This window comes from Pollicipes pollicipes, unplaced genomic scaffold (genome assembly GCF_011947565.3).
Source record: "Pollicipes pollicipes isolate AB1234 unplaced genomic scaffold, Ppol_2.1 Scaffold_7262;HRSCAF=8765_pilon_pilon_pilon, whole genome shotgun sequence".
Taxonomy (NCBI): domain Eukaryota; kingdom Metazoa; phylum Arthropoda; class Thecostraca; order Pollicipedomorpha; family Pollicipedidae; genus Pollicipes; species Pollicipes pollicipes.
In genome coordinates, this window is record NW_023597055.1 from 20,861,596 (window position 1) to 20,875,877 (window position 14,282).

General features: G+C 54.2%; 1 protein-coding gene across 1 annotated transcript; it reads right to left on the reverse strand.

Annotated features, from left to right (window-relative positions):
- Positions 1–1,961: 1,961 nt before the first annotated feature.
- On the reverse strand, positions 1,962–13,822 carry LOC119113554 (uncharacterized). The gene is made up of 3 exons (XM_037237851.1): positions 13,604–13,822; positions 2,335–3,590; positions 1,962–2,225 (listed from the first exon to the last, which is right to left on the reverse strand). The coding sequence occupies exons 1-3, from the start codon at positions 13,650–13,652 to the stop codon at positions 1,962–1,964; spliced, it is 1,569 nt and encodes a 522-aa protein (XP_037093746.1). The 5' UTR covers positions 13,653–13,822.
- Between the last annotated feature and the right edge of the window lie 460 nt (positions 13,823–14,282).

Consider the following 14,282-nt stretch of genomic DNA (forward strand, 5'->3'; position numbering starts at 1 on the left):
CTTCCGGGCTATTGCTAACTGAGCATCGCCCGGTAGCATTTGGGGCTGGCACACCCTAACAACAGATTAACAAACAATTAACACAAGCTGGCGCGAGAGATGCCAAACAAAGCCGGCATAACATAAAGGTGCAGACACCAGGTTGCTGCATGGCATACGGCTGCGCTGTAACATCACGGCTAACGTCCGTGAGGCCGTACGTCATACTGGCACGCTGAGAGCCGCGGGGTGAGACAGTGACTTTCTGCTGGAGATGTTCTCCAACCATGGTGCGCAGCCCGCTCTTTCAGACTGTTGTTGACAACGGGACGTCGTCCGCAGCTAGAGTATAGAAGTACCAGCGTTCGGTTCTAATCTAGGAGTGGCGCGATGTAAACAATTAAGTGGTCGGTTCTTAACTACGAGTGCCACAACAAACGAGAGCGCATGGGCGCGCCCAACCCGTTTAAAGTAATACAGAACGCTCGCGGCTGCAGCGTATTAGCCTAGCCAAGCCATGCACCTCATCCATTCCCCATCCAAACAAGCCACCCACGCTGCTTGTTCGCAAGCGTCCTTATCACATCCCGTCTCAGGCATGACACACATCTCCATGCCGCCGAGTGCCCGGCTCTGCACGCTCCATGCCGCCGAGTGTCCGACCCTGCACGCCCTACGCCGCCGAGTGTCCGGTCCTGCACGCTCCACGCCGCGAAAAGCCGACCCCACAATCCACAACAAAAACTTTGAACTAATCATACGCTTTCAACGCAGGGTCCGCCTTGAAGCCGTCAGGTCTGCTACCGCGGCTGACACCACAGTGCGTCGTATACGCTTACAGCGACACGATTGTAGCTCCACCCGACACGAAAACACGGAAACAAATTATAAGGAACCAGACACGTGCCTGGACTACGAAGCGGACGCCAGAGCACGTGAGGTCCAGCATAGGCGGACCTCACGCGATCCGGGATCAGCCCTGGAGCCCAGGCTGTTGAGTCCAGGCTGTGGAGTCCAGGCTGTGGAGTCCAGGATGTAGTGTCCGGGCTGCAGAGTACAAGCCGTAGAGTCCAGGCTGGAGACTCCAGGCTATTTAGTCCGGGCTGTGGAGTCCAAGCTACAGAGTTCGGGCTGCAGAGTCCGGGCTGTAGAGTCCAAGTTACAGAGTTCGGGCTGCAGAGTTCGGGCTGTAGAGTCTAGGCTATAGAGTCCAGGCTGTAGAGTCCAGGCTCCAGAGTACGGGCTGTAGAGTCCAAGCTGCTGGGTCCGGGCTATAGAGTTCAGGTAGGCAGGCTGTAAGGTCTGCCGCCTGCTGACGAGTACCGTCACCTGCCCGGCCCGCCCGCTGCTCGTGTGTGGGGCGACGGGCGTGGCTACGGTGCTCTGCCGGAAGCCACGCCAGTGCCCGCCCTCCGGTCGCGTGGGTCCCCGCCGGCGAAATGCGCACTGGCCGGCTCCTCACAAATCAGTGTCCCAACGCTCAGTCTGGAGTTCGTCTGGCTTCGGTGGCGCCGGCAGACCGCAAGCCGCAGATAGAATACAGGCGACGCGAAGCCGAGAGCGCCTGTTGTCTCTGAGCGGGAAGTGGCCGCTGTTTCCGTTCACCACCGTGTCATGCGCAGAGAAGCACGATTGTAAGCTGTCCAGCCCCCTGCGGTGGCGCGCGGGCTGCAAGTCCCAATGATACCCCCCACCCCCCACCCCCCCACCCTTCCCGCCAAAGGTCGCGATGGGTTGGCGGGCTTTTTGTCTAGAGATTCAATGCTCCAGGCTCCGACGAGCACGGGCCCGAGAATTTGGGACTCCGAGGACTTCAGGCACCGAGGACTCGTACGTCTGGCCTCTAGGCTGCGAGGACTCCACGTTTTCGGAGCTACACCCCTAGGACTTCATGCTTCAGGCTCAAAGCCCGAAAAAAAACGGTGCTCTCCGTTTGTAACATTCTGCAGTTGCGAGACTCCGACCGCTCAGGTCCCCAGGCTCTAAGCTTCGAGGACACCAGCAAACCCGCTGTAAACGAGCAGCAGCAGAAGCGACAGCAGCGGCAGCAGCTTCTCCTGCACCGACCCGCTACTCGCGCTCGAGAACAGCAGTTTTCCGACCTGCTTGCAGTTCCACTGGAACACGCGGACGTTGTCGACGCCCACGCTCGTGCCGCCCCCCTCCGTGATGGCCTCGAACGTCAGCCGGTTGCCGCCAGGCGGCAGCGTCAGCGTCGCCGTCGTCCAGTCCGTCCTGCTCTTGGTCTGCCACAGGACCACCTCATCGTCGTCGATGACGGTTAGCGTGGCGTTACCGCCGGCGCCGCCGCCGAGGCGCACGTCGACCGCCACGCAGCCCTCGGCCGGCACGAACATGCAGGGGGTCTCCAGGCGCGCCACCCTGACGGCGTCCGTCGCCGCTGCCGCGGACCTCGGCCGCGTAGCCTCGGCCAGCCGCGCTCACGCGCTCCCAGCCGGACGAGCGGCCCGACAGGGTGAGCGTCGGCGCGTGCCGGTAGTCGCACCAGCCGGCGTCGAAGTCGCAGCTGTGCACGTACGCCGCCGCAATGGTCACCTGTGTCGTGATGGGCACGCAAGTCGGCACGTTCTGCCACCTGGCGCCGTCGCAGGTAGCGAAGGCGTTGGCCTTCTTGTCGGCCTTCGTGTCAGCATTCTTGATGAAGTAGCCGACGTCACAGCGGTAGAAGGCCTTGCCGTGCGGTGACAAGTCGCTGGTGAAGAGCAAGTGACCGTTGGCCACCGTCGGCGGCGGCTTGCACTCCCGCACCTCCATGCAGTTGAGGCTCACGCTGTCGAAGCGGCAGCGGCAGAGGTACGCCGCCGGGTCGTCGGGCGCCGGCAGGCACGTGCCGCCGTTCTTGCACGGGTTCGTCGCGCACGGGTCGCCGCCCTCGCCGCCGGGCGCTGGGATAGGCTCGCACTGGACGCTCCTGCCGGGCGCGTCCGTCTCCTGGCCAGCGGCGTCGACGGCGCGCCAGCCGCGCACGAACTCCAGCCGCTCCGCCGGCGTCGACGACACGAGGCTGCCCTGCCCCGGCAGGACGCTGGTCAGCCGCCAGCGGCCGTCGGCGCCCACAGACAGCTTCTCCGTGAGCGAGGTGTACTGGCGCCGACCGTTGACGTAGGTCGACGACGGTGTCAGCACGTCGAACGAGTCGCCGCCCGCCGGCCCTGTCACGCGCCACCGGTCCGTCGAGCACTGGCCAAAGTGTTTCGGCACGCAGCTGACGTTGAGCGTCGCCAGCGGCGAGCGGCCCTCGTCGCAGTCGCGCACGAGCCACGCGCCGGCGCCGGCGCTCCAAGGCTCGTCCTCGAACTCACCCGTGGCCAGGATGTTGCCCGACTCCGGCCACGCCTCGTAGGCGTGCTGCACGCGCTCCGGCTTCTTGTCGTCGGGCAGGGTGGCGACGACCCAGCGCTTGACGGCGGCCGCGGTGGGCTCCCGCAGCAGGAACTGGTCAGGCCGTCCGATGTGCCGGTACGCCACCAGCGACACGTTGTTCGGCTCAAGTACGTACGTGCCCAGAGCGGAAATCACCTGCAGCTGGTACGGCGAGGTGGTGGCTGGATTCAGGTCGCCGAAGTAGAGCGTGTCGGAGTCACACGTGCCTGAAACGGGCCGCCGGGTGTGAGAGTGGCGCTGCCCGACCGTTGGGACGGCAGGGACATGGGGCAGAACCGATGGCAACGGCATTGCTGGAACATATAAATCAATACAAAGATATATAAATACATATACACATACATACATCCCCGTATATATATATATATATATATATATATATATATATATATATATATATATATTATACCACTATCCACACACGTGTTACGTGACACACACACACACACACACACATATATATATATATATATATATATATATATATATATATATATATATATATATATTATACCACTATCCACACACGTGTTACGTGACACACACACACACACACACACACACACACACACACACACACACATATATATATATATATATATTATACCACTATCCACACACGTGTTACGTGACACCACACACACACACACATATATATATATATAATATATATATATATATATATATAGATAGATAGATAGATAAATAGATATATAGATATATAAATATATACATTCAATCATATATCCTGATCTCAATGATGAGAATGTCCTGTCCACTGATGCGCGGGCCGACGCAGACTTGGGTCCCACTCGGACGCCGCGATATTTCACGCCGTCATTGCCGAGGACATTTTCGGGAACGGAAGCTGCCGGCTCACACCGCGGTTGCGGACAGCTATAGCCGCGCTCAGCACTGTTACGGCGAGAGTGAGCGCGAGCATCCGCGAATCAGGGGTCATTGCCAGCGTTTATCTATGCCGTGTCCATGCCGTGTGATTTCCACTGGGAATGAAACATTCGCTTACTGGGGGCCTCGGGCACGGTGGCCGGATCCCGACGTAACAGCACGTCCGCAGCAAGTAAAATGACCTCGCCAAAAGTCCTGCGGAGACATGAGCGACCTTGACTGGGGTCCGTGCCAGAACCGGCAGCGCACGTCAGTAAACACGCTCCGGCACGGCACGACGAATGACACCAGTCATGGTGGAAATTCGCCGAGCCGGACGAGGGTCAGAGATTTTACTGAAGGTCGGCTCCACCCGACTCGTATTACTTTACGGGGCCTTGAGGTATTCCAGCGACAATAAACCACAAGGTTTTCCGATCTGGTCTGACTTTGATGGACTGATGGAACTCTATGTGCTGGGCTGAACTTTGAAGATTCACTGATTAGCTCGTAGGTGCAACCATTGAACTTTCCTGAAAATTAATTCGCGGCTATGGTCAGATTAGGACTAAGGTGGCCAGCAGTTCAGCAAGGGCGCTATCAGATCAGAAACGGAGAGTGCCAGGTATCGTGTGTGTTTGTGTGTGTGTCGATGTGGAAGGCATGAGCGTGGTGTCGTTCGAACAGTGTCCGTGTATCAAGGGCATCTCGATTGGAAAACTTCAAGTTCCCATACCCGTATGGTACTTCCTTGCGCCCAGAACTGCTACAAACCAGCACCCCTTGTAGTACCATCGTGCCAGGAGTGGGTGCTCCGTGGCTGCCGTGCTACTGAGCAGGCATTCAGTAAGACCAATACCATTAGGTGCGAGCAATGCCCGTATCATTGCGTTGGAATACATAGCAACTCAACCCTGCGAACCGCACTTGGGAACCGAGCCAGATATCAGATCAGCACTCTGCGGCCGGACAGAGGGCTGAGAGGTACCGGCGGGAGCAGGTGTGAGCCCGGGGTTTCCCCGATTCCATAGGCAACCCAGGACAGAGGGCTGAGCGGTGCCGGCAGGAGCAGGGCTGATCCCGGGGTTTCCCCCATTCCACCGGCAGCACAGGACAGCGGGCTGGAGGGTACCGACAAGAGCAGGTGTGATCCCGGGGTTTCCCCGAGTCCACCGGCAGCCCAGGGCAGCGGGCTGGAGAGTATCGACAGGAACAGGTGTGAGCCCGGGGTTTCCCCAAGTCCACCGGCAGCCCAGGGCAGCGGGCTGGAGGGCATCGACAGGAGCAGGTGTGATCCCGGGGTTTCCCTGAGTCCACCGGCAGCCCAGGGCAGCGGGCTGGAGGGCATCGACAGGAGCAGGTGTGAGCCCGGGGTTTCCCCGATTCCACCAGCAGCCCAGGACAGCGGGCTGGAGGGTATCGACAGGAGCAGGTGTGAACCCGGGGTTTCCCCCATTTCATATGCAACCTGGGAAATCATCGACGGGAGCCGAAAAGTCCCAAACGTGTCCTGGACGTTGAAGCTCTCATTGTCACCTGGACAATTAACTGCTACTTAACTTCACCAGTCTCAGCGTCTTCAAATTATGTCATATGTCACATCCATGTGATCTTTACACTGCATTCATATTTGGGGGCGCCTATATTTTGCAGTTGGAGGGAGTCGGTCCACCAAACAAAAACAGTATTGCCTTCTAGGGCACACCCGCGAAAATCAGTTGCATCAGATTCTGCTTTATATCTCTTCCACAACGGCAGGCATTTGCTCAATACGCTGTAGGAACTAATTCTGCAAAGTTCTGGCTTTGGCATAAGCCCTTAGAAACCAGCGCTTTTTCAGCCGTGACAGCACTGATTGTACTACTCTCGATCTAGCCGAACCGTGGCTAGTGCTACATGCGACACAGAGTGTAACATGGACAAGTGTTACATGGTTACATGAGCGCACATGTCAGCCATGAAAAGATACACTCGTCCGACATTCCCGCGCCCTTCCTAGCTCATAAGTGCATGAAGCGGGACATTTTCAGCCACACCGTTCTTTACATGGTTTAATCGGATGACACTGATGCTATTGACGCTCAGTATTACCGGCCAGGGGTCTCTTCCAGGCGTCAAATATTGAAGCGACGCGACACACGTATGATAATCCGCGGTGGGCGACCGACGCCGAATGCGTCATGCAATCGATATTTTGTTTCAGTAACTCGACGCAAGGTGGCAGAGCGCGCTTTAAGGACAATCTGTCCGGACCACGCCCGCCGTTCCTCGGCATCCATTGAACTTCGCCCGACAATATGCACAAATATCCGTGAGGAAGACGGAAGTTTTTCTGAGCTGGAAAGGGAAAGCGGTAGAAATTTTTGATTATCCCTTTGCGTCAGCCCAAGGAGGATTAATGTACCATTTTCAGTAGGTTAGCGGTTCAGACCTTACCCTTGCCTGTCCCCTCCCCCCCCCCCCATCACCTCCCGCGCCCTGCAAGCCCTCGACTTGATAACTTGAGCATCTATCAGCCTATGTAAAACCTACGTAAAGAAAACGGCAGCAGACAGACCAAAAGCTCCCTCCTTCCCCCAAAAAGAACAAAAAAGCAGACCAAAAGCCCCCCTCTCCCAAAAAAGCAAAAAAAAAAAACAAACAAACTCGCAGCCCATTCGATCGGGTTCACTTCCAGCCGACCGCCCAAGTGAAATCGTGCGTGATCACAAATTAATGAGCCAAGGCCACCCCAGTCACGCGTCACGGCATATAGACCAGCAGCCGCTGTCGGGTACCACGCAGCGCTCCTGCTCTCCACACGCCAGAGCCCGCGCGCAACAGCTGGTGTAGGGAGAGGCATCCGAAGGTCGTCGCGTCCGTGGCCGCCAGCGAGGGCGTACGTATGGACATAGCAGCCCCCGGGGCTTACCATGTGCTCCCTCTTACCAAATTTATAGCATGCGTTAATGGGTACAAGATTAGACGTTGACAGTTAAAACCCCATGCAAACATGTTGAAAAGCAATATCGAGATCCAACGATGCTTTTTTACGACCCGCAAAAAACGAGATCATGTAATGCTGTTTTAGGGCGCGCAAGAAATCGCACGCTTGCGGCATGCCAAACTTCGTTTTCAGTTAAAAAGAGTTGTACCTTCCCCCGCTCCCGAAATCCTGCGCAAGTTTCTGATCGCTAGTAACTATCTCAGATGCGCGTTCTGCACTGCATCCTCCCGCGTCGTTAGATAATGGTATGTGCAGCCATGAACAGTCTGCCACCAAACTGAGCGGTCTCTGTTCGGGAGTTCCCGGTTCGAATTCACACTCGGGTAATTTTTGCCCGTCCCACCCACACCACAGCGCGGCAGCACTAGTGCCCTTCGTACTTACACGGGCGGTTGAATCATAACATAGTGTAATAGTATTGGCATATCACAGCAGCGCATTGATAATTAACAATGATGTAACATGTAAATTAAATAACAATATAATAACAGCATAATCATACTGAAGATGGTGAAGCGTTACTCGCAGAGTAGCGCCACAACCGGTCTGTCCGCCCCTAACGAGGACCGGGAGGGGGGAGGGAGGAGGAGGAAGGGGGACGGGTTCCAGACGGCCGCCATTTTGCACATAATGCTGGCGCCGAGGCGGCGGTCGCAGAAGGGCCAGTCATGCTTCCGCGGGTGGAAATTCCTGGCACGGACACGCGACCCGGCGGCAGGGCAGGGCCATGGCGCCGGATTAGCCAGACAGCCACGGTACCTGGGCCCGCTTTCTTAGAAAACCATTCCAGACGAGGGATACGACACGGAACATTTAGCGCCTTGAAATCCGCATTTCATTTAAATAAAAGGTACAGTTCAAGCTCAATAAGTTATGCCTTCTTGACTTGTCAAGCCCGACCGCAAGATTTTTATTTCCCGTTGTCGTACCACCTGGAATTGTTGCGCAATACCGTACACTCACAATGCACAAACATATATATATATATATATATATATATATATATATATATATATATATATATATATATATATATATATATATATATATATATATATATAACATATCTATGTGTATATATACATATAAAATTTCGGACCACCAAACCTATGGATCGCATTACTAATGGACTCCGGAGGACCGAAAGACGCTCATGATGCCTTCCAAACCATTGAAAAACGCCAGAGCGTTTTCGCCTGAGCCTTCACTTTCATGCTATCAACACTATTATTTGGAGCTTGAGCTCACAAGCTCTAGACCAAACCTTATAACACAGTGAACTCAACCCAGTTCTTCCAAAATTAGGAAGTTACCAGCCCAATACACAAAAAAATTCAGGTCAGATGGCACATAATTTCCGAGATCCTTACCACATCCAACCAGCAAGTCACAAATCGCATTCCGTCATGGATTGATTCAAAATCGCCCTTTGGCTTTCTGGCCCCACACGAACCTATTTACCTTGTACAGATATTACCCCCAATAGGTATATACTTTGATCGTTTATTATGTGCATTCACCGGTCACCCAACCTCTGGGTTTAACCTCACTGACAAACTCGCTGTCAGTTTGGACAAAACAAGGATGAGGATGATATGGATACCAACCAATGTGATGATTGAGAGGACACAAATGATAAGGAAAAACATATTTCACACGACAGTTTCTGCTCCGATGATTCTGATGTCGGCGCCAGACGCCTTGCATGTATCTATACTACACATGCGAGAACTCAGTACTGGCGTACTGCCAACCGGTAAATCATTCGCGGAATTGAACTACATACGCATGCAATTGGATCAGATGTGTTAATCCCCGATTGCAAGGATTTCCAAATTGGCCTTTTATGGTTTACATTTTTCCGTTCGAAATTACCCTGTATAATCAACTGTTCCTGGACCGCCTTGCTAAGCACTACATCCCGTGTTATCTTCAGCAAACGCATTTAGTTTTGTCTGCCTGCGCCTGAATACCCATTCAGCATCCCTCGCCAGCAATTTCCTTTAGACAAAGGGTGCACTGGCAACCTCTAAAATTTTACTTTGATAAGAATACGTTATTCAAAACGCTCTGCTCGCGTGAAAATCTGATAACCTTGACGTTCGAGCATAGGATACAGTCCAGTGGTCGGCGGCAGCGCCAGCCGACCCCCCCCCCCCCCCCTACCGATGCGGCTCACTCGTTGGGCCATTTAATCTTATTGGCACACGCCACAATTACCCACCATCTTACTTGAAAACACTAATACAGTTCAAGTTTACAGCCTTCTAAAATATCTTGAACTTGAAATTTCACTGAAACGACTCGCATATTTTATGCCTTGGAAGGCTAAGGTGCGATTTTAGTGCCACGTGGAGTAACAGCTCGCCTGCGCCTTTGTTGCACGCTATTTGTGAGGCAACTTGCCAGAGAGGCACTCCTCAATTTGTGCGAATGCAGAAGACATCGCAGCTGTGAAGTGAAATCACATTCCACCATGCAGGTGGGACCAATGCGGCTGCTGGCCGGCGCTAAGTAATGACCGGCGGGGCACCTCTCGCCCTAATTGGTCTTCCCGAAGGAAGTGCACCACGTCCTGCTTCCAGGCTCCGTCGTTTGCGCTGCCCGAGCCCCTTCCCGGGGAGGGGGGGGGGGGAGTGGCTGGGTCACGTCTACATCCACCACTCGCACCCACAACTCGCTGCGCGTGCTGTCGGCGCCGGACCAGCACTTGCATTCTCCTTCGAATCAGGTGTGTAGTTTCCTATTCGTTTGGAGGGAGAGGGGACTTCAGCCGCCCTCTCAGCTTGGGCTCCAGTCCCTCATCTTGAAAAGAAAGTGGGGCAAATTTGGGGACAAATTAGGTTTTTTACCTATTTGAGGAGAGGTAGGTTGAGTTGTTGTTCACCTTTCGACCCCATCTCCCCGCAACTTATTGTGCGAAATTGCGCCCTGCTTCGAACGTACTGACCAGCTTTGAAACGGCAGGGAATCAAGTTATACAAAATCGCTTGTTAAAGCATTTGATCTTTACAAAATTTCGCCTGGTCAAGCAGCTTGCATGCAAATTCTAAGCGATTTACATGTCAACTCGCCACGAACTGGGCTTCTGTTTGCTGAAAACGGCACAAACTTCCAATGAGGGGTTGCAAGTAACAGCTTTATCAAAACACATGGCGAAGGCGAGCGAGCCAGGCCACCCAAATACAAAATTAAATCATTTAAGACTCCCTCGGCTTGCAACTCCGCTCAACAAAAGTAGCCAGGTAGGTAGTGAATCAGCTGAACGTGCAGCCATTCTGCAGGGCTCCAATGCATCCTCCCCCGGCGCGAGGCGGGCCGTCCCAGGTGGGGACAGTTCCAAGCCCAGCTAGCAAATGCTAGTTGCGCCATTATTGTTTACATCGGTGCTGTGTGGAGCAAGGCCGGCTTTTGGTTTTGGCTTCAACCTACCTCTCCTCTCTACCTTGAGGAGAGGTAGGTTGAGTTGTTGTTCATCTTTCGACCCTCCCCCCCCCCCCACAACTCATTTTGCGAAATTACGCCCTGCTTCGAATGTACTGACCAGCTATCAAACGGCAGAGAATCAAATTGCAACAAAATCGCTTCTTAAACCATTTCGTCTTTCCAAAATTTCGCCTGGTCAAGCAGCTTGCATGCAAATTATAAGCGATTTACATGTCAACTCGCCACGGACTGGGCTTCAGATTGCTGAAAACGGCACAAACTTCCAAGGAGGGGTTACAAATAACAGCTTTATCAAAACACATGGCGAAGGCGAGCGAGCCAGGCCACCCAAATACAAAATTAAATCATTTAAGACTCCCTCGGCTTGCAACCCCGCTCAACAAAAGTAGCCAGGTAGGTAGTGAATCGGCTGAACGTGCAGCCATTCTGCAGGGCTCCAATGCATCCTTCGCTGTTGCCCTGCGCGGGGCGGGCCGTCCCAGGTGGGGACAGTTCCAAGCCCAGTTAGCAGATACTGGTTGCGCCATTATTGTTTACATCGCTGCTGTGTGGAGCAAGGCCGGCTTTTGAGGATCATTTACTTCAAAGATCAATCATCGCCAATGATGTTTTGGAATGCAAGTACCGTAATCACTGCATGCCTATTAACAGGGACGCGGAGCGACATCGAAAATTGTTGTGGCCTCTGTGTCAGGCATGACATCGAATGTTTTTAAGAAGTTTCGAAAAGTTTCGGTAGGAATAGATCTAGCATCACATCTGCTCACAAAGGCACGGTCTGGCTTATAAGCCGCCAGCCACAATTTTATCTCAGAGATTACGAAAAGCCCTGATAAAAGGTGCGGCCTAGAAACCACGCGCCGAAAACTTTCCAATTTTGTTTTAGAAATGCTCAGAGTAATTCTTATAAATACGGCTATCGTGCAAAGCATCAAACCAGCAAATGCGTGAGACTGGAAGGCGTCAGCGTGAGAATGTGACAGCAGTTTTTCTCCGGCACAGGCAACACTTGCTGAGTATTGTCAGCTGCAGCTGGGAGACTGGATCAATACCTGCCGCATGGAAACATATCAATGTGCCGGCGACCATAGCGATTGCCTGTGTACTCCACCAAGCACCATCTATACGGGGACACCGGCGCGGCCATCACCGTGGCACGTCCACTCGACAGTATTAGTGGTGTCAGGGACAAGAGTGAAAGGCAGCAACATATAGTGGACGAATCTCCACCCTTTCACCTCCAGGCCTCTCAACATGACTTGACGTCATATCTCACCTACGACATTTAAAGTCAGCTGGCAGCAGTCACGCGAGTTCTGAGTCAGTGTGGCCCTCTGGTTCTGGGAATGATCGGACGGCGACAGCCGTGTGGCCAGCGGGCGCCGAATGGCTGTATCAATGCAACAATCATGCTATAAGCGGCGTGTTGTGAGCGACCGTATCGATTTCACCACCGGGCGCCCACAAACGTGTTTGTGGAAATCAAAACGAGGGAATGGTCTTTGCGAAGACTGTGCCACTTGTTCAATGAGGTCATGGAGTGACCTATGGGTTGCCGGGTTACTGAACCCAATGTTCCACTTTGCAATGCAACACATCTACCATCATGCACTCAAAAGTGTGCTCTGTACGTCAGTCAGACTGCCAGAACGTCGAAATGGTCTTTAAAGAGTCGCTGGACCTTCAGCGCCCGTGGCGTGTGCTCTTCTCGATGTCGCACCGCACTGCGCATCAGCTCGTCGAAAGGCACGAGATGATCCTGACATCGATCCTGACATCGTCCAAAAGTCACGCACGCCGCCGCATGAACGTCCGGACGGAGGCGGCCCACCATCGCCGTTGAAACGGGAGCAGTCACCCTGAGCCTGCACATCCTCTGTGCACGTGAAAATCCCGGGGCAATCTTCCTTCCAAGTATGGATTTTGGTCATGTCTCACCAACATTTTCACGAAGTCTCGCCCGTTAAGAGGGCATATCAGTAAGTCATGATTCATATCTTCATGGCCCAAGCCATAATCAATGTTCTCTAATGAATCATGACTTTACCCACGATGCATGATATGACTTCCCCACGCCCTCATGCTCATGATCCGCATACACAGCACAGATGCCCTCAAGGGTGATTCATGCCTTAAAGGACGTGGCGTTTTAAAGACGTACTTTCGGGGGCGGGGGGGGGGGGGGGGTGACGAGAAAAAACTTGCGAAAAAAACTTTGAGCAAAAAACCTGGCGATGAACACAAACCACAAAACGTTGAATTTTCAAGATAATCGTTGCTTGCTTGATGACGTCATTTAACTAACCTTGTCACAAAACCAACGTCGAATATTTTCAGCAAATTCCCAACTCATGCCGAAACGTCATGAGCGCTATTGCACGCGATAGCTATGGCATATCGCGCTAGTAGCGTGATATGTAGCACGCCTGGTCTCGTCTGTCACAAAAACCTCGCTGGCGGGCTCCCGCGAGCTTTTCACACCACAAATGCGGAGTGGTGTGGGTAACCTGAGTCCCATGTAACCAACCTCAGTCCAGACACTGCCTCCCATTCACTCTGCGCTGGCGGCGCCTCTGTCAGAGGTCTGCGCTCAACGGAACGGGTACTGAAGCGCGCTGCCAACTCCCGCCCCCGGCGCGCCAACGCATGCGGGTGGGGAGTCCCGCCGCCCAGTCACGCGCATTCCCGGCCAGGGACGCACGAACAACGCGGAAGCGAGCTGCAAAACATGCAGCCAAACACGCTGCCCTAAATTCAACTGCATTTTAATGTACGTTGCCTTAAAAGAAACAACCATAAATAATTATTCCACCGCCCAATTGCGACACTACTCCTGCCTCCCACTCCTCTCCCCGTTCTTAGCAGACAACATCACTGGCTCACACGAGTGGCCCTCACCTTGCACGGCGGTCACCAGCGCAGCCACGCAGATAAGCAGGTGCCACATGTTGGTGTGTCTCCGCCGGCGCTCCGTTCTCCGATTCACCACCGGCCCAGCGTCGGCCGTACTCCCGGCGTTGCGGTGCGGCGCGGCCCACTATCGATCCCCGGCGCCGTGACGTCACAACACGCCACAGGTTCTGGTCGTGTTCGCAGCGAGCTCGCGCGAGCCGCGTCCCTCCGAGCCAATGACGAGGCGGAGACAGACGTGGGTCGCAGCGGTCCGCGACGCTGAGACGCCTGGCGCGGACGAGCGGAGCACGAGCTGGAAATAGTCGCGGCGGTCAGGGCCCTCCAGTCTCAAGGTCACGCGTCGCTACAGGGGCGACACCAGCACCGCGGCGGGTGGGGCTTGGGAAGCACCCCCGACCACCCAGTGGTGATTTCCGCGCAGACATGTCTGCCATGCGCCTCCTGGTACTGGTTGACGGTGTGATGCATGGAATGACGTGTAGGACGTTTGAGCTTTTGATGAGCTCAAGTCGGAGAAAGCGCGGTCCCTGGAGTCGAGCGATTTTTCACGTTGCCCTCTAATCCGATAGCGGCGCGGGTTTGTTGCGAACACTCGTCCGTCCGCCGCTGAGTGAGCTAGGCACAGGGGCATTAGGACAGGGGACGTGTCCACGCCTACATGCCT